General features: G+C 36.6%; 1 protein-coding gene across 1 annotated transcript; it reads left to right on the forward strand.

Moving 5' to 3' along the window:
* Positions 1-4,130: 4,130 nt before the first annotated feature.
* LOC116134708 (laccase-17-like) lies at positions 4,131-5,759 on the forward strand. The gene is made up of 5 exons (XM_031420372.1): positions 4,131-4,247; positions 4,355-4,506; positions 4,643-4,887; positions 4,988-5,116; positions 5,224-5,759. Exons 1-5 carry the CDS (start codon positions 4,134-4,136, stop codon positions 5,757-5,759), a joined length of 1,176 nt encoding a protein of 391 aa, XP_031276232.1. The 5' UTR covers positions 4,131-4,133.
* The last annotated feature ends 14,126 nt before the right edge of the window (positions 5,760-19,885 follow it).

Consider the following 19,885-nt stretch of genomic DNA (forward strand, 5'->3'; position numbering starts at 1 on the left):
ATAATCAATGATAATTTCAAGCAATATTTACCATGAGGTGGTGAATATATATTTTAGAAAGAAATTTCTTTTTTGTTCATTTTGACCCTGACAGTCATGTAACGCCCAACATGGAGGTACATGATTTAAATTATGTTTTATAGCCCTTAATTAATTTTTATTAGTTATTTTAAGAGAATATGAAGAAAATGCCTTAAATTTGCATTAAGGGAAATTGATATTTTCACTCAAAATTAGTTGAAAAAGTGGGAAGTGAAAAAAAGTATAATTTCATAAAGAATACAATAAAAATGAGGGCATTATGGTAATTGACTAAGGACAAGGATGGAATTTTCATAAAAGTGTAAGGGCAAAATGGGAAAGTGAGTTTATAAAATAAGATGATAAGGGTTTGTAACTCTTATTCCTTCATTCCCCTACCCCACCTACTCCCCATTTTCTTCAATTTTCATTCAATCCTCCAAGGATTTTGAGGGTTTTGAGTGTTTTTAATAGGGTTTGATTAAGACTTCAAAGGTAAGATTCATGCTCTTTATCTATAATTTATTTGTGTAAGAGTTGAGTTTTTATGAAGTTTAGGCTTAGGGTTAGAAGAAGTTTTGAATCCAACAAGAGTAAGAGCTTAGTAGAGAAGAACTCAAGCATAAAGTAAGTAAATTCCACTCAAAATCCAACTCAAGTTAAGTTAAGAATTCAAGTGAGTAGAGATTTCTTTTAGTATGCATATGTTATGGTTATTGAGAAATTGAGATGAGATTGATGATGATTATGCTTGTGTAGATATATTTGAATATGAGAAGTGTATGTGATGGTTTGATGATGGGTTGAAATTGGAAGAATGGAGGAATTTTTGAGGATGTGTTTGCCGTGTAGGTATGGTGATGCTCAAGAGAGATTTTCTCTCATTTTGTGATGGTTGAGAAACAAATTGAATGATAATTAAATTAGGGTTTGTTATGCACAAGTAATGTTTGATGAAATGCCTAAGAGAAGTATAAGTTTGAGTAGAAACCTTAATTTTATGAACATTGCAATTTGCAATTTCATGAGTATCCAAGTAAGAATTTCAAGCATGAGTCATCCATATGCATATAATTGTGTATGTGTAGAAATTTAAGAAAGAATAGAGAATAAAGACATAAAGAATAAAGCAAGAAAGAATAAAACACTCTAAGAATAAAGAGAAATGAAGAATAAGCATTAAAGAATTAAGGAGTGGTAAAGAAGAGAAAAGAATAGGTTGTTATGATGGGGAATCGTGAGTGCTAAGAAGAAATTCCCACATACACGACACCTTAATTGAGTGGCATAAGAAGAAGAAGAATTGTACGACTCGTAAAAGTGTATGTGGATGAGGATTGTACCAAGAAGAATTTTCTACATGCATGCCACCTTAATTGAGTGGCCTAAGAAGAAAGAAGAATTTGTACGGTCCTCAAGAGTGCATGTAGATGAGGACTATACTCACTTACATGGCCAAGGTTCCAAATCTATACATCAACCGAGACCGATCGGCAAAGAATAAGAGAGAAAAAGAAAGAATAAGAGAGAATAAGAATAAGAAAGAATAAGAATGAGGAAAGAAAGAATAAGAAAGAATAAGAATAAGAAAGAATGAGAAGGCTTGAACAAGCCAAGAGAAGAAAAGAAAAGAAAAGAGAAACAAGAGAAGAAAAAACAAGAAAGAAAAGAAAAGAAATAGAACAAGAAAATGGAAATAAGAAAGAAAAAGCATTTTATGCATTATTGCATATGCATTTTATTCATGCATATTGCCATGAATTTCATCATGGTTAGGAAGAATAGAAAGAATAAGAAAGAAAGAACAGAGAGAAATAGAAAGAAAGAAAAGAGCAGTGAGAGTAAGAAACAGAGGAAGAAACAGTGAAAGAAAAGAGAAGAAATTAAGTAAGGAAAGAACCAAAGAAGGAGAAGAGTTAAGGGATTTACTTATTGAGCATTTTTATGCTCACCCCGTTGTTTTTCCATGTTTTTGCAGGACATAGGTGAGCAGCGGTCGGAGGAACGTTGACAAGCGGAGAGGATTGGCATTACTGTCCACCGTTGCTAAGTTTTTGTACTAGTTATTTTTTATATATGTAAATAATTATGTTTTGTAAGTAAAGAAAACTTTGGACCCAACTATTTTCATATACTAAGTATGTATGTTTTATTGTATATGTTATAAAAAAATACTAGTAGAAAGAAGTCATTACATGTCAGAAAGTATTATTTTAATGAAAAATATTGGGAGATATTTGAACATATTACATATATAGTGTGACTTATTATTCAAAGGTACTAAGTTCAATCTACCCGGGTTGTTAATAAGGGTGGTCTAGCAGTCAACTAAGAGTCTTAGATGCACTATTCAAAGGTTCTAAGTTCGATCCACGTGGGTTGTTGATAGGGGTAGCCATTGAGCGGATTTATCCGACCATCAACTTCAAAGTCCTGAAAGAATAGTTGAAATGCAGCAAATTGGCCTGGACACCCTGATCACCACAAAAAAAAAAAAAAAAAAAAAAATGCTAGTGGTTAGCAATTACTTACGATAATGTTGATACGAGAGTTTTAACTTATATAATTAACCAGAATAAAATTCATCTAAAAGAAATTGAATCTGTATATGCTTGAAATGATAAAATATTTTAATCCTAGACTCTGCTGTTATGTAGAAAATAAAAGTAATAATTCCGTAATTGTACCATTAACCAAAAAAATTCTTATTTCCAAAAATCTATAAAGTAATATGACGTAATTATTTCGAAATGCCGAAATATTTAAAAGACATTCAAAAAAAGGCTATTTAAGTACAACCCCTGAGGTTTCATACTAAAAACCCCAACACCCACATGTTAAAGAAAGACACAGACATCTCCCCATGTTTCAACAATTCTCACCAATCTTCTATCCAAGCTATTATCTAATGGAAAATTGAAGCTGAAGAGAGGTAAACGATACCATTTACAATGCTGGTATTTAGGGGGGAAAAGAAAAAAGAAAAAAGAAGAAGAAGTTACCAAAATATTCTATCGATTTTTTTCATATTTTCATGTACTTTTAAATTTACATAAAATACTATAAATTAAATAATACAGTAGCTATTACTGCTAGCTACTACAGCCTACTTATAAATTAGGTAATTTTTCAAGCAAGCCTAATCTTAATTTCTGTTTGTTTGGATTTATCTATCAATCAATTTTTTTTTAAAGGTCAAAAACCTTTTATGATATTTACCGGCAGAGTCTTCTATATTATGGACTTGAAAATGACTTCTTTTATCCTATATTCTACGCTAAATAACTTCATATTTATTAGATTTGATATTCCTTATTAACTAGGTACGTCAATTTGGTATTCAGTATTATTTAATCAAATGAACTGAGGTGAAGCTAGAGAAGAAAAAAGACAATCCTGGTTCGAGAGGGACTCTTGGGTTAATTACTCAATAAGTTTTGAGTTCGAATCTCTCTTCGATTGTTAATAGAGGTAATCATTAGAGTTTTTACTCGACAGGTAGTTCTATAGTCTTAGAAGATTAGTTGAAGTACGCGTAAACTGGCTCGAACACTCCGATCATTAAAAAAAAAAAAAAAAAAAAAGGAGGACAATCGTGAAATACAATTCCCATCTTTCAGTTGATTTTGTTCTTGAACAATACCAAAATAAGTTGGATTTTGCTTTCAAAGTCAAGTCTCATTGATTTGAACTTTTCACCAATATCAGGGAACGGGCGAGGCGAATACCAAATACCAATGTTGTTGTGATCAAAATCATTAATATTTTTGTGCATGGCAGTATGATATATCAGAAGCGAAAAGTTTCCTGAAGGTTATAAATTAGCTGATAATCAAGGTTTCACTTGAAAGAAAGGCGGTCAGACATATTAATTGGTTGCCTTTGACACCACTCTAAAGTCGTTCTAACAACTAGTCATCGAGCTGTTCTTGTTTTTTTTCTGTACTTTTAAACTATAAAATTTTATCACCTAATGGGCAATTGAACCTTCCTCAATTCTGTATATATATGCTACCGTATAAGCTTTCATGAATACATACTCAAGGAATACATCCCTCAGCTCTCTTGACCTCAATTACTTAATTCTCTAAAGAAAAAAGGGGGAGAGAGAAATGGGTGTTTTTCTACTTCAATCATCAGCAGTTTTTGGAGTCCTGTTTTCTTTAATCACCTTGTCTCTACTTGTTGAGCCTGCACTTAGTATCACCAGGCACTACAAGTTTGATGTATGTGTGATTAAGATGACCCTGAAAACTAATTTTTGTGGCTACTATTCTTTTTTTTTTTTTTTTTTTTTTATCTCTTAACATTGTTTTATCAAAATATTGCGTAGATCAAATTGCAAAATGTGACGCGTCTGTGCCATACCAAGAGCATTGTATTAGTAAATGGGCAGTTTCCAGGGCCTCGCGTTGTTGCAAGGGAGGGCGACCAGCTTCTTATCAAAGTCGTTAACCATGTCCAGAACAATATCTCCATCCATTGGTATAAATACATGCACACTGATGAGATTATTATTATTTTTAGCTATCTATTACAAAATGATATAATACACATTTAAGAAGAAAAAAACATTTTAGCTCTTATAGGCATTGCAAGTTATATGGTTTGTTTGTAACAGGCATGGCATTCGGCAGCTTCAAAGTGGATGGGCTGATGGTCCAGCATATATAACTCAATGCCCTATTCAAACAGGGCAGAGCTATGTTTACAACTTCACCGTTGTTGGCCAGAGAGGTACACTGTGGTGGCATGCCCATATATCATGGCTAAGATCAACTATCTATGGTCCCATCATCATTCTTCCCAAGCGTGGTATTCCTTATCCATTTGCGAAACCTTACAAGGAAGTTCCCATCATCTTTGGTAATTATAACTATAAACAAGATACTTTTGGAATTTACCAAAATTAAGCAACTTTGCCAATCAGAATTTATTTACAGAAACAATAATGTATAAATTGCAGGAGAGTGGTTTAATGGAGATACTGAGGCTATCATTAGCCAGGCCCTTCAAACAGGTGGAGGCCCAAATGTGTCTGATGCCTATACTATCAATGGACTTCCTGGGCCTTTGTATAATTGCTCTGCTAAGGGTATTAAAGTCTACATAAAGACATTAATTGTCAATACCATTTTTCAAGTGGAAATATCATATTGGTCAAGTGCATTTATTTGATTTTCTGTAACTCTATGCTCGCAGATACATTCAAGCTGAAGGTGAAGCCTGGAAAAACCTACCTTTTACGTTTAACCAATGCTGCACTCAATGATGAGCTTTTCTTCAGCATAGCAAATCACACTGTTATAGTTGTGGATGTGGATGCTGTTTATGTTAAACCTTTCGAAACTGAAACACTACTCATTGCCCCTGGTCAGACAACAAATGTTCTTCTGAAAACCAGATCCCATTACCCAAGTGCAACATTTTTAATGACTGCTAGGCCTTATGTGACTGGTCAAGGCACTTTCGACAATTCAACTGTTGCTGGTATTTTACAGTATGAAAAACCACGCAACTTTCGTTCTAGCAACTCCATCAAAAATCGTCCACTCTTTAAACCAGTTTTACCTCCTCTCAATGACACATCCTTTGCTACAAAATTTTCAAATAAACTTCGTAGCTTGGCAAGTGCACAATTCCCCGTCAATGTGCCCCAAAAGGTTGACAAGCAATTCTTCTTCACGGTAGGCTTAGGAACAAGTCCATGCCACAGCAACGAAACCTGCCAAGTGTGACGCCTCTCAAGCATTTCATCGAACACTTGGTGTGCGTCACCCGGACATTCTAGAAGCTTCCGGAANATTGTTACATCAAACGTTTTTCCGTCACTTTAAGGGTGGGAATCTGGAATAAATGAAACCAGTGGTACTAACTTGGGATTTCGTCAAACCTTGGGTGGGAACATGTTGTTTACTCAATAAAGAAACCTAATATCATGAGATGAAATTCCTCCAACTAGGGTGTAGCCAAGATTTCAAGACAATATGATTAAAAAATCTAAGTTGATAAATTTGTAATAAAATATATATTAGAATAATAAGTATAAAAATATATAATCTAAATATTTAATTTTAAAAATTATACATACCAAATTATCAATTCTATAATTGTTCTCAACGATTTTTCATATTTTGAAAACGTTGCATAATTGATTTATTGGCAATGCCATCAAATATCTCTTTCAATAAATGTAATTAAATAATTATTTAACAATTGATCTCTCGTTCGATTTCGTGGTTGAAATCTACGAATTTCATCTTCCAATTTCAAACTTATTTATTAAACTCAACAAAAATCAAACGTATTACCCAAAACTAACTAAACCTAGCTCATTCAATATTCAATTATGTCAATTACATACATAAAATGATTAAAACAACCTAGGGCAACATAACTCATAATCTTTCATCAATTAAGAAGAAGAAGATATTTTAAAGCAAAATAACAAAAAATGAGCTTCATCTTATCTTGTGACCTCCAAATGAGTAGTTTTTCTTAATTAATCAAACCAAATGAAGAAAAAAGTATGAGAAAATATAAGAGGAATTGAGGAAGAGAGAAAACGTGAAAAAAATTGGTACTTTTGAATCCTAAAATCAATAAAAAATAGAAATATCTTAGTGAGGTTAATAAAATATGAATAATTTTAATAGGATCAATATAAATTTTAATGAGAACAAAATTGTTAATTACTATAAAAAATTCACATACTTTAAATGATTTCATAATTTAAACGGGTCAAGTGACCCAATGATATTTCGGCTATACCCCTGCTTCCAACTCTGCCTTGGGTGACGCTTCTCAAGCATTTCATCAAACACTTGGTGTGTGTCACTCGGACATTCTAGAAGCTTCCGGAATACTCTTGTATATGCTAGAATCTTGTAATTAATGTGGTAGTTGGTAGATAGTAGTTGGTAGGTGGTAGTTGGGAGTTAGCTAATCTCCACCGTTGATCTCGGACGATCTAGACCATTCATTGTATACTCCAACTACTATAAAAGGGGGAGGCTTTTATTTGGCCAAACCATCCAAGAATTGTAAAGTTCTCTCAATTAGTAAAGAGTTCTCTTCTAGCATCTCTTGTGAGTTTGTGTGAGTGTTTTCTTACTTGCAAGGCTAGGAGCGTGAGCAAGCAAGGTTGACTTAGGGCAATCGTTCGGGGATTAGCACCTAAGGGCTGAACGAGTCTGAAGGAAAGCAATCGGGTCGTTACAGTTGGTATCAGAGCAGGAAGATTCTTGGTTCAAGATGTCGTCCGAAGTTTACCATGAAGAGCAAAGGGGGAGGGAAGCCAATCCTAACCCCAACCTTTCCAAGAAGAACTCTCGAGGAGGGAAGGACAAGTCCGTGGACGTGATTGCCTCCATGGAAGCACGGGTGATGCGCAACGAGGTGAATGTTGCCGAAGTGAAGGAACACCTCGACGTCCTCGATCAAAAGATGGACGATGTTGAAGGCATGGTCGAAACCATGGGAGAGTTTCGCCAACATGTTGCCGATAAGCATCAAGCTTTTGAGGAGTTCCAAGCGGTGGTGTTGGACTCTCTCAAGACATTACAAGCTCAAGTGGAAGAGCTCCGATCGGGTCTAGAAGAAAGCAAGGGCGATTGGGCGTTTTGTAAGAGGGCGGTGGCAAACGGGGTTGTCACCAATGCCGCACCTCCCGCAAGGGTCGAAGTTCCAAGACCGCGGAAGTATGGGGGAAAGTGGGATGCCCAAGAGCTAGAGAACTTTCTATGGTCCATGGAGAGGTACTTTGAAGCTACTAATGTCCAAAGTGAGCAAGAGAGGGTGAACATTGCAACCGGATATCTTGAGGACCATGCAATTGCGTGGTGGCAACGGAAGCATGCTGAGATTATGCAAGGCACAATACTTGGGAGTTACTCAAGTGTGAAATCAAAAAGCAATTCTATCCGGGCAACGTAGCATATGAGGCACGAAAGAAGATGCAGGAACTCAAACACACGGGGCCTATTTCCAGGTATGTGGATGAATTCTCTAAACTTATGCTTCAAGTTGATAACATGAACTCGGAAGATTTGCTATTCAACTTTATGGAAGGGCTCCAACCCTGGGCACAAAGGGAGCTCCAAAGGCGTCAAGTAGCCAATATCTCCTCAGCCCTTACCGAAGCCGACACCCTTGTTGAGTTCCGCAAGGGAGAAACATCCAAGCCGAAGAAGGATTGCAAGTCCGATCATGGCAAAGGTGGGGGAGGAAAGGGAGACAAATCATCCCACCGAGAAAAGGGAGATAAGCCGCCTCACAAGAAAGAATGGCGGAAGGATGGCAAGAAGGAATACAAGCACCGTGAGAATTGTTATCTCTGTGATGGGGACCATTGGATCCGTGACTGCCCCAAGCGCAAGGCCTTCAATGCCATGTTCGAAGAGAAACAACCTGAGACATCCACATCCAAGACTGCCAATATGGGATGCCTCCAACTTCTCAATGCCTTGAAGGTAAAGCCCGCACAACCAAAAGTTCAAGATAAGTCCCTCATGCATGTCGAAGCCACCATCAACGAGAAGAAAGTTCAAGCCTTATTGGACACGGGTGCTTCCCACAACTTTATCAAAGATAGTGAGGCAAGACGGTTAGGCCTCAAGGTGGAGAAATCAGACGGATGGCTCAAGACAGTGAATGCTGAAGCTAAACCACTTGGGGGTGTGGCTCGGAATGTTGAGCTACATCTTGGCACATGGAGCGGCAAGGTATCATTTTCTGTTGCACCTTTAGATGATTTTAACCTTGTTCTTGGCATGGAGTTTCTCAGGCAATTCAATGCGGTACCCCTATCGCGATACAACTCTATATGCATCCTTGAGGGAGTCCCGTGCATGGTTCCGACATTGAGCAAAGCCGCACCAAGCAACCAACTCTCCGCAATGCAAATTGAGAAGGGACTAAAACGAAAGGAAGAGACCTTTCTCGCCATGGTGCATGAGTTGGAGGACGAGGGAGGTGTGGACAACACAGAGCCAATCCCGGGGGAAATATCCCAAGTCCTTGAAGAATACAAGGATGTCATGCCATCCGAGTTGCCAAAATGCTTACCACCTAGGAGGGAGGTGGACCATAAGATTGAGCTAGAGCCGGGAGCCAAACCACCAGCCAAAGCTCCATACCGGATGTCGCCACCAGAATTAGACGAGTTGCGGAGACAACTCAAAGAACTCTTAGAGGCCGGATTTATCAAGCCTTCAAAAGCACCATATGGAGCTCCGGTCCTCTTTCAAAAGAAGCATGATGGGTCGTTTCGCCTTTGCATCGACTATCGGGCACTTAACAAGGTAACCATCAAAAACAAATATCCCATTCCACTAATTGCCGATTTGTTTGATCAACTTGGACAGGCCAAGTACTTTTCTAAGCTTGATTTGAGGTCGGGGTATTACCAAGTGCGGATTGCGGAAGGGGATGAGCCGAAGACCGCATGTGTGACGCGTTACGGAGCCTTCGAGTTTAAAGTCATGCCATTCGGCCTCACCAATGCCCCTGCCACGTTTTGCACCCTCATGAACCACATTTTTCATCCATATCTTGATCGGTTCGTGGTGGTTTACCTCGACGACATTGTGGTGTACAGCAACACTCTTGAGGAGCATACCGAGCACCTGTGGACAGTTTTCCATGTGTTGCAAGAAAATAAGCTATATGTCAAGCGGGAGAAGTGTTCATTTGCCAAGCCGGAGGTAGAGTTTCTCGGCCACAAGATCACTGATGGGAAGCTCATCATGGACAAAGCCAAGGTGAAGGCTATTGCGGAGTGGGAAGCTCCAACAAAGGTTACCGAGTTGCGCTCTTTCTTTGGCCTGGTCAACTATTATCTGAGATTTATCAAAGGCTATTCTACCATTGCCGCACCACTCACGGATTTGCTTAAGAAGGCCATAAAATGGGAGTGGACGGTTGATCGCCAACAAGCCTTTGACACTTTAAAAAGGGCCATCATGGAGGAGCCGGTGTTAGCATTGCCCGACCATGCTCGACCATTTGAGGTACATACTGACGCATCCGATTTTGCTATTGGAGGTGTGTTAATGCAGGAAGAACATCCCATAGCCTTTGAGAGCCGGAAGCTCAATGATACGGAGCGGCGATACACGGTGCAAGAGAAAGAGATGACAGCTGTGGTGCATTGTCTACGCACTTGGCGGCATTACTTACTTGGGTCCAAGTTTTTGGTAAAGACGGATAATGTGGCAACGAGCTACTTTCAGAGTCAGAAGAAGCTCAGTCCCAAGCAAGCTAGATGGCAAGACTTCCTGGCCGAGTTTGACTATGTGTTAGAGTACAAGCCCGGGAAAGCCAACTTGGTAGCAGATGCATTGAGTCGGAAGGCCGAGTTTACAGCCATAAGCAAGATACAAGGGGATCTTCTCCAGCTTATAAAGGAAGGTCTCGAGCATGACGCATTGGCCAAGCAACTTGTTTCTTTAGCTCAAGGTGGCAAGACCAAGCGCTTTTGGGTAGAAGATGGCCTCTTGTACACCAAAGGAAGAAGGGTGTATGTTCCAAAGTGGGGAAATTTGCGGAGGAACTTAATCAAGGAGTGTCACGACACCAAATGGGCCAGACATCCAGGACAAAGGCGCACTCGAGCACTGTTGGAAGCAGCTTATTATTGGCCACAAATGCGGGACGATGTGGAGCAGTTTGTACGAACTTGTCTTGTGTGCCAACAAGACAAAGTGGAACACCAAAGTCCCGCAGGATTACTGGAACCGTTGCCCACACCGAGTAGACCATGGGAGAGCATCTCAATGGATTTCATAGTGTGTTTGCCGAAATCTGAGGGGTTTACTACCATTATTGTTGTGGTGGACAGGTTATCGAAGTATGCTACCTTCATCCCCGCACCAAAGGAATGTACAGCGGAAGACACAGCCAAGCTCTTTTTCAAGCATGTTGTGAAGTATTGGGGTCTTCCGAAGTCTATCATAAGTGATCGAGACAGTCGGTTCACCGGGAGATTTTGGACCGAATTGTTCAAACTCATAGGGTCGGCGCTGCACTTTTCTACAAGCTTTCACCCTCAAACCGATGGGCAGGCTGAGAGAGTGAATGCTTTGTTAGAAATTTATCTACGGCACTTTGTGAGCGCCAACCAACTTGATTGGGCAAAGTTGATTGACGTAGCCTAATTTTCATACAACTTACAGAGAAGTGAAGCCACCAACAAAAGTCCATTCGAGGTGATAATGGGTCAACAACCACTCACGCCGCACACTTTGGGTACAAGTTATAAAGGGAGCAGCCCCGCGGCATTCAAAGTTGCTAAGTCATGGCATGAGCAAGCCGGCATCACACGGGTGTATCTTGACAAAGCAACTAAGAAAATGAAGAAATGGGCGGACAAGAAACGGAGGCATGTAGAGTACAATGTGGGAGATTTAGTACTTGTCAAAATCCTCCCTTCACAATACAAGTCCACCCGATCATTGCACAAGGCCCTTGTCCGAAGATACGAGGGGCCATTTCCCATAATCAAGAGGGTCGGTAATGTGTCTTACAAGCTTGAGCTACCTTCTTGGTTGAGACTTCATCCGGTCTTCCATGTGAGTTGTTTGAAGCCGTACCATGAAGATACGGAAGATACGGAAGATCCGGGAAGAGGTGAACCAAAGCGAGTACCGTTTGGCAACACCAAGTTCTATGACAAGGAGGTGGAATGTGTGTTAGCCGATCGCGTCGTTCGACAAAAGGGCCATCCTCCAAGTCGGGAATACTTTGTCAAATGGAAGGGGCTACCAAAAAGTGAAGCTAGTTGGGAACCCGAGAGTGCATTGTGGCAATTCAAAGACAAGGTCCGAGAATTCCACGAAGAGTCGACGAGGACGTCTCCAGATTAGGTGGGAGAGAATGTGACGCCTCTCAAGCATTTCATCAAACACTTGGTGTGCGTCACCTGGACATTCTAGAAGCTTCCGGAATACTCTTGTATATGCTAGAATATTGTAATTAATGTGGTAGTTGGTAGATAGTAGTTGGTAGGTGGTAGTTTGGAGTTAGCTAATCTCCACCGTTGATTTCTGTAGATCTAGACCGTTCATTGTATATTCCAACTACTATAAAAGTGGGAGACCTTCATTTGGCCAAACCATCCAAGAATTGTAAAGTTCTCTCAATTAGTAAAGAGTTCTCTTCTAGCATCTCTTGTGAGTTTGTGTGAGTGTTTTCTTATTTGCAGGGCTAGGAGCGTGAGCAAGCAAGGCTGACTTAGGGCAATCGTCGGGAGATTAGCACCTAAGGCCAAACGAGTCTGAAGGAAAGCAATCGGGTCGTTACATAAGGCACCTGCGGCAATTTAGGGGTAATTGCCAAAGGCAGTTACCACAACATATTAAATGTAATTGGGTGGGTTTCATCATGGGCGTCTCACTCATATCTAATCTCTCTCACTCACACATTGTCTCTGTGCTTCTTCAAGGGTCATACTTTAGGAAATATGTTGTGTGACCAAGCATACATCTAGAGTATATTAATCATATATCTGTTAGGAATATATAATTTCTCGAATTGTAAAACTTGGGTTGTATATTGTATGCAATCCCCTAGATTACTTATCACATTTTCCTCTAACAATCTCATTTATAATAAAAATATGTTGTATTTATAATTATGTTTTGTCTTTACATAAAAAACAAAACATAATTGATCGACCAATGAATACACATGATTGTAGCGTGTTAATAAAAAATTGTAATCTTCTTTTTTTCTCGATTCTTACAATTTTCATTTAATTTGCTTTTTTAGAAATGTCTTAGCAGATTGAATTTATCTTAATCTTTTGTCAACATTTTAAGATAGCAATCATTAAACAAAGTTTTCAAGAAACAGAATAAAGTAATAAGGGTACTCCATGACATTTTATTCTTATAATCTCAGGGTCTTACACAATGTAAGGTTGATAGTTTGACTTTCATTACTCTCTTGGTCAATATTTTTGCACATGTGGTATGAATTACACTCTATGACATTTCCTCATTTCCCATGGAGTGCATGTCTCTTTTTTTCTTGTGAATGCCATATAGATTTTAGTTCAGACATACCTAATGTCTAACTTGAGTTCACTCTATATAATTTTAATTCATCAGAACTCTAATCTGACAATTAGATAGATAAAGTAATAAATTTTGATAATTTATCACTTACGGTTATACTTCATTATGACATTATTTTTATTCTGTTTTAGGCGACGTTAAATATTTTAAGCCCGGCTCTCTATTATCACCTAGATAATAAGCTTAAAATTGTCTCATCTCCATCCCCACAAAGTAAGGGAGGCGATTGCCTATGTGAGAATGTCAATCTTTTAACTGTTCGACATGTTTTTCAATATAAATGTATATATATTTACATAACAAATAAATGAATTAAGCATTGACAATATTGTTATTTAATATTGATAAGATAAACGTGAACATTTTGGAAAATCTCAAAGTATGAGTACATTCAACATCTACGTAAGCCTATAGATCTAACATGTCTATTAAATGTATCTCTTGGTATAGACTTTGTAAATAGATTCGCAATCATGTCATGCGAAGATATGTACTTCATGTTCACCTCTTTTTGTGTCACCAAATCTTGTAAAAAATTGTATTTGATATCTATGTGTTTTGTTTTACCATGATATTTGGGATCTTTAGTGTTTGCTATTGCTGCTTGACTATCACAACTTACTCTTACTGGTTCAATAACAACATTAGTTATTCCCAGATGATTCATGAATCGTCTCAACTAAATGGCTTTTTGCACTGTAGTTGAAAATGCTACAAACTCAACCTCCATTGTAGATAAGGCTATAAATGATTATTTCTTACTACTCTAAGATATGTCCCTGCCATTTAGTAAGAAAACATATCTAGAAGTAGATTTCCTTTCATCTAAATCTCCTCCCTAATTAACATCGGTGTAGCCTCTCAAGTGTAAATCATTTCCTTGATGACATAATGAGTAATCAGTTGTTCCCTTTATATATCTTAAGATTCTCTTCACTGCTTTCCAATGTGCTTGTCCTGGGTCAGACTGATATATGCTTACCAACCCAACAGCGTAATAGATGTTAGGTCTTGTGAACGTCATGGCATACATGAGACTTCCAACAACACTTGTATAAGAAATATTTTTCATTTGTTCTATTTCTTGTGGAGCCTTTGGACATAATTTACAATTCAAAGTCTTGCCTTTAGAGATAGGGTTGCCTATGGGTTTGCAATCTTGCATATGAAATCATTCAAAAAATTTCTTAATATATGGCTCTTGTGAAAGAGACGCTAATTTCCTTAAGTAATCTCTTGAAATCTTGACTCCAAGGATATATGCAGCTTCACACATATCATTCATCTCAAAATGAGATGATAATCAACTTTTGATTTCATTCACAAATCTCTTATCATTTCCCACTATAAGTTTATTATCAACATATAATGATAATATAACAAATTTGTCATTGGATCTCTTTGTATACACATCGTGATCTTCATCAATTATTTTGAAATCATACGACATTATCGCATTATGAAATCGAAAAAAACCATTGTCTTGAGGACTGCTTGAGGCCATAAATTGACTTTAAAAGTCTACACACTCTATGTTCTTGACCTTCTCTAATAAAACCTGTGGGTTTCTTCCATATAAATATCTTCTTGTAATTCTCCATTGAGAAAAACAGTTTTTACATCAATTTGATGCAATTCAAGATCCATGTTAGCAATTATAATTAGAATAAGTCGGATTGAGGTAAATCACACAACAGACGAAAAAGTTTCTTCATAATCTATTCCTTCTTGTTGTGTATACCCCTTTGCGACTAAGCGAGCTTTATATATTTCAATATTGCCATCAACTTTACGCTTGATTGATTTTGAGAACCCATTTGTTCCCAATGGCTTTGAGTCCTTTCGCTAAATCAACCAATTCTCATACTTGGTTTGATTTCATAGACTTCATTTCTTCTTCCATTGCTTCCATCCATTTTTCTTTTGAAGAGCATTTGAGAGCCTCATTTACATTCCTTGTCTTTTCTTTGAATTTTGAGTTGATTTTTTGCATGGAGATAAAGAAAAATTCAAAGAACCTAACCAAAAAAGATGGAAGCAATTTGCACGAGCTGATTTTTTTATGATTAAAATTTTGGAAAATCGTAAAAAATCACATACTATGCATTTTGGGTTGGGGTTCTTTATGTTGTGCTCCTAAAATCCCCATTTAGGAGAGAAAAAAAAAAAAAAAAAAAAAAAAAAAAAAAAAAAAAAAAAAAAAAAAAAAAAAAAAAAAAAAACAAGACGCAATTTGCACTCCATGCAAAAAATCATATCAAAAGGACAACTTTCGAATTTCAGCTCAAAACAGCCTCTTTGTGCCTTGGCCAAGGGCAAATGCAACAACAGTGGGTTGCTTTTGCCCTTGGTGTGCACTAAAAACCTTTTTTTTTTGAAAAAACTCCCATACAAAGTCTTCATCTTGCGGAGTAACTAGAAAAATTCCCCTTTTAATCTCAAATCGTCGATGTGGAACTTGTTTCCTATTTGATCAATTTATTAGAGATTGATTGGTGTTACTCCCACTTGGACCAACTATCATAGTCGGATCATTAATAGGGAACGATGGGGGAGCTGAAACTAAATCATCAACTTCCATATCGCTCCTATTGGAATGTAGTATAACCAACTGGTTTTCAGTAGTGGAATTGTCTTGGTCTTGTGTTTCGTATAGAAATAAGTCTTGACCTATCTCACCTTTCTTAGGAAAATTAGTTTTTAAAAACGTCAAATCTCATGATTCAAACTCAACGATGTTACCACTTTCTTGTTCTCCTATGAAGATGTATCATTTGGAATGTTTTGAGTGTCTTATGAAGATACATTTCTTCCCTCTTGGACCTAATATTCCACATTTATGAGAAGGGTCATGAACATAGGCAGCACATCCCCATGGCTTTAGGAGACTCAAATTGGGTTTCCAATTTGTCATAACTCATATAATGTAGTAGTAACATATATAGAAGGTACTCGGTTGAGTATGTATATGACAGTCAATAAGGTATCACCCTAAAAGGTGATGAGCAAATTTGCCTGTGCCATTATAGACATCACTATTTCAAGTAGGGTTCTATTTCTTCTTTCTGCAACACGATTCTTTTTCAGAGTTTTTGGAATAGTTAATTGACGTTCTAATCCCATTTCATCACAAAATTTTTGAACTGATCAAATAGATATTCAAAACCTCGATCGGTTCACAGAACTTTTATCTTCTTATCTAATTGATTCTCAACTAAGTTTATAAACTTCTTAAAGCATTCTAAAGCTTCATATTTATGGGAGATCAAAAAGACATAATCGTATTGGGTGAAATCATTTATAAATGTGATGAAATAAACTGACTCATGCCTAACCCTCACATTCATTGGACCACATATGTTAGAATGAATTAATTGCAATGGAAATTTAGCTCTTATCACTTTTCCAAGTGGTTTTCTTGTTGTTTTTCCAACTAGGCAATGTTCGCAAGTAGACAAGTCTACTTTTGTTAAGTTTCTTGACAAGCTTTCTCTTGCTAGTATATTCATTCGTTGTTGGTCAATATGACCAAGTCTAGCATGTCATACATTCACATCATCATTATTAAAAGATGTAATGAAGGAAAAATAAGCATAACTATAATTATAGTCAATATCTAATACAATTAAACCATCGGAAATATAACCACAACCATAGTAATTTGTGCCCAAAAATAAATCGACTCGAGTACTTGGAAAATTTAAATTAAAATCTTATTTAATAAGTTCTAACATGGAAATAAAATTTCAACAAATATCAGGTGCATATAACATGTCATGTAGGTATAGGATTCGACCTCCACGTATGATCAATTTGCATGTGTCGATCCCCTTAACTTCCACTTTTGAATTGTTACCTATATATATCCACTTTGTTTCATCTGGTATTCGTCAAAACTCCATGAAGGCACTCTTGTCTTTCGCTATGTGGCTGTTGAATCTACAGTCCACAAAGGATGAGATTTAGTTAGAAAAATAGACCTAGAAACATTTATAGAACTTACTTGTGCAAACAAGTAATTTACCTTTTTGGGCTCACTACAATTGCGAGCAAAATATCCCTTATTGCCATAGTTATAGCATTTCACCTTTGCCATATTTTTCTTTTTGGCAGGATGTTGTCATTTTTCGTGTTTATAAAACTTTATTTTCTTTCCTTGCGCCTTACCATTATTGCCTTTTCTTTGGGATCCACCTTGGAATTTACACTTAAATCCCTTCCCACCATGTGAACTGGAATCAATCATATACACATTAGTATTTGCCTTACTAGCATTAAGGTGACCTTCTTCCAGTTTTAAATGTCGCTTGACATCTCCTAAATTTTTTATGCCCTCATTATGGGTAAGGTGTATCTTTATGTGTTCCCAATTTTGAGGCAATGATCTTCTTACAGCTTGAACCTGTTGTTCATCAATTAGGATATGACATGCATCTCTTAACTCGCTAATTATGTTTGACAAGTGCCTTAAGTGTACTCTCATAGTATGTTCAGACCTTTTTTTTTTTTATATGTGTCAAACTTGATTGTAAGTGACTAGAGTTTGGTAATGGACGTACCTCCAAACTTTGTAGCAAGGGCAGACCACATGTCATTTGCTAATTCATATTTTCGGTACTTTTTCATGAGATCATTGACCATTCTGCTCAACAAAGTGATGCAAGCAGTGGAATTCTTTTTCTTCCACATGTCATAAACCGCACGATCTCTTCTACGTTGAGTCGTGGCTCCTTCTTCTAACTCTTACATAGTTGTGGTAAGAGCTTCAAGAACCTCATATTCTTCCAAGACATATTGAATTTTCATGCTCCATATCTCATAATTTCCGTTGCTAAATTCTTCTCCTTTATTGAGTTCAACGACAATGTTCTTAGATGTAGATGCCATTTCTAAAAAAATATATATACACATAGGATAATGCACATTATTCAATTTTTAAAACATACATATATTTACTTAACATCAATTTATTATATCAACAATAATTTCATATTAGATTTAGAATCAATTGTTCACTTTTTGTCAACAGTCATCATATAAAATACTGATATTTAATTATCATTAATATAATTAATTATGTAAGGAACTCTTATAAAGTTACGAAAAAAACTTAAAAAAAAATGCTTAATGAACATATGATTCTCATTCAAATGATGATTTAAAATTATTTCTAAAAAATGTAAATAAAACCAATTTCATTGCATAAATAGAATTCAATATGTATTGACATAAAACAAACAAATTTCGAAAAAAAAAAAAAATCCTAATTGTAATGCCACATCCCACAAACTGAGAAAGATCTAATAAGCCTTATTTTAAGGTATTTAACTCTTTATCTAACTTGTAATCTATCCTAGGCAAGGGAACTCCTAATCTCTTGTGATGTCCTTTACGAGTTGAGACTCTAATAGATGCACCAGTTGTCTTCCTAGCACCCCAATCTATGTACTCCTTGAAGAATTTGTTAACTAAACGTCTATAATCTTTATTAATATCTTTAGGGTTTTGATCTTTCAACTTGTTTCAAACCAGATCAAGGAGACTAACGGGACTAGGGTAATTAAGAGTCTCTTTACGGACATAGTATTTCATTTCATCTCTCATTAATCCTCCTTGCCAGACAATATCCTACATCATTTCATTCATGTGAATGAAATGATCCACTATTTGCACCAACTCATCCTCTATGTCTTTTAATAATAAAGTGTGAGTTTGTAGAGTTCTAATCATGTTCAGTATCCTTTCCTTCTAAGCAGGTGTTTTAACAGCCCTCACATGTCTATAACATAACAATTTTTTTTCTATAACAAATACAGAAAAAAATTTATGTTCATTTATCAAATAAAGGTTAACTACATTTGATAAATAAATTTATTTACACATGTTTATGGCTTAAAAACTAAAAAATATACCTACAATTTCATACCAAGTATGCATTCTACTCTTTTAAAAAAGAGGAAAATCATATTGTTATAACCTATAGACTGTTGGGATTCATGCATTTTCGGACATAGAAATGGTGTAAAATGATGAACAAGATGATAGATCCAAGGTAGAACACAAACGTAACACATAAGCCAAAAATATTACATGAAAAGGATGGAATATTACCTACTCCTTGGCCATTCAACACTTGAATCTTCTTTCTTGGAGTCTTAGATCTTCAAATGAACTTGAAGAACCTCAAAATGTGATCCACACAAGCCAAGGAAGAGAGAGCCGAGAGAGTGAGAGAGAAAATGAGGGAGTGATTTTTGTTTCAATTAAATGAAAATGCTATAACAATTGGTTTATATACCATGGCCACAAAGTGTAATTTTAAATTGTCTTGGGAAGTCCTCAAACAATTTAAAATTAATCTTGGAAAAGAGCATTTATGTCAAGTCCTTGGTTGTATGGTTAATTGTAATCAGCCCAAATTTTAATCCCATTAAATATTCTAACTCTTTAGAATAAAACCAATGCACTTTTGTCCCCGTTATTGAATCCGATTCAATAATAATATTTAATAAATCCTTATTACCCTTGGTTAGTGCTAGCTATCCATGGATAATCATTTATCACCAATACATTAATTCGGATGCAATTGTTTACGTCCGAACATCATTAATCCGATTAATGATATGTATTATTCTCTCTCCTTGAGTTTGATTTTATGTGTGACCATTTTGGTTCATCGTGATCTAGCCATGGGCTTAATATCAGATTTCGATATGTTTCGTTATAATTCTTTATAATAAAAACTCCCACTGATTATGGTAGACGTCTAGTAATGTTCCATAACCCCT

Source organism: Pistacia vera, unplaced genomic scaffold (genome assembly GCF_008641045.1).
Source record: "Pistacia vera cultivar Batoury unplaced genomic scaffold, PisVer_v2 Contig290, whole genome shotgun sequence".
NCBI classification, from domain to species: Eukaryota; Viridiplantae; Streptophyta; class Magnoliopsida; order Sapindales; family Anacardiaceae; genus Pistacia; species Pistacia vera.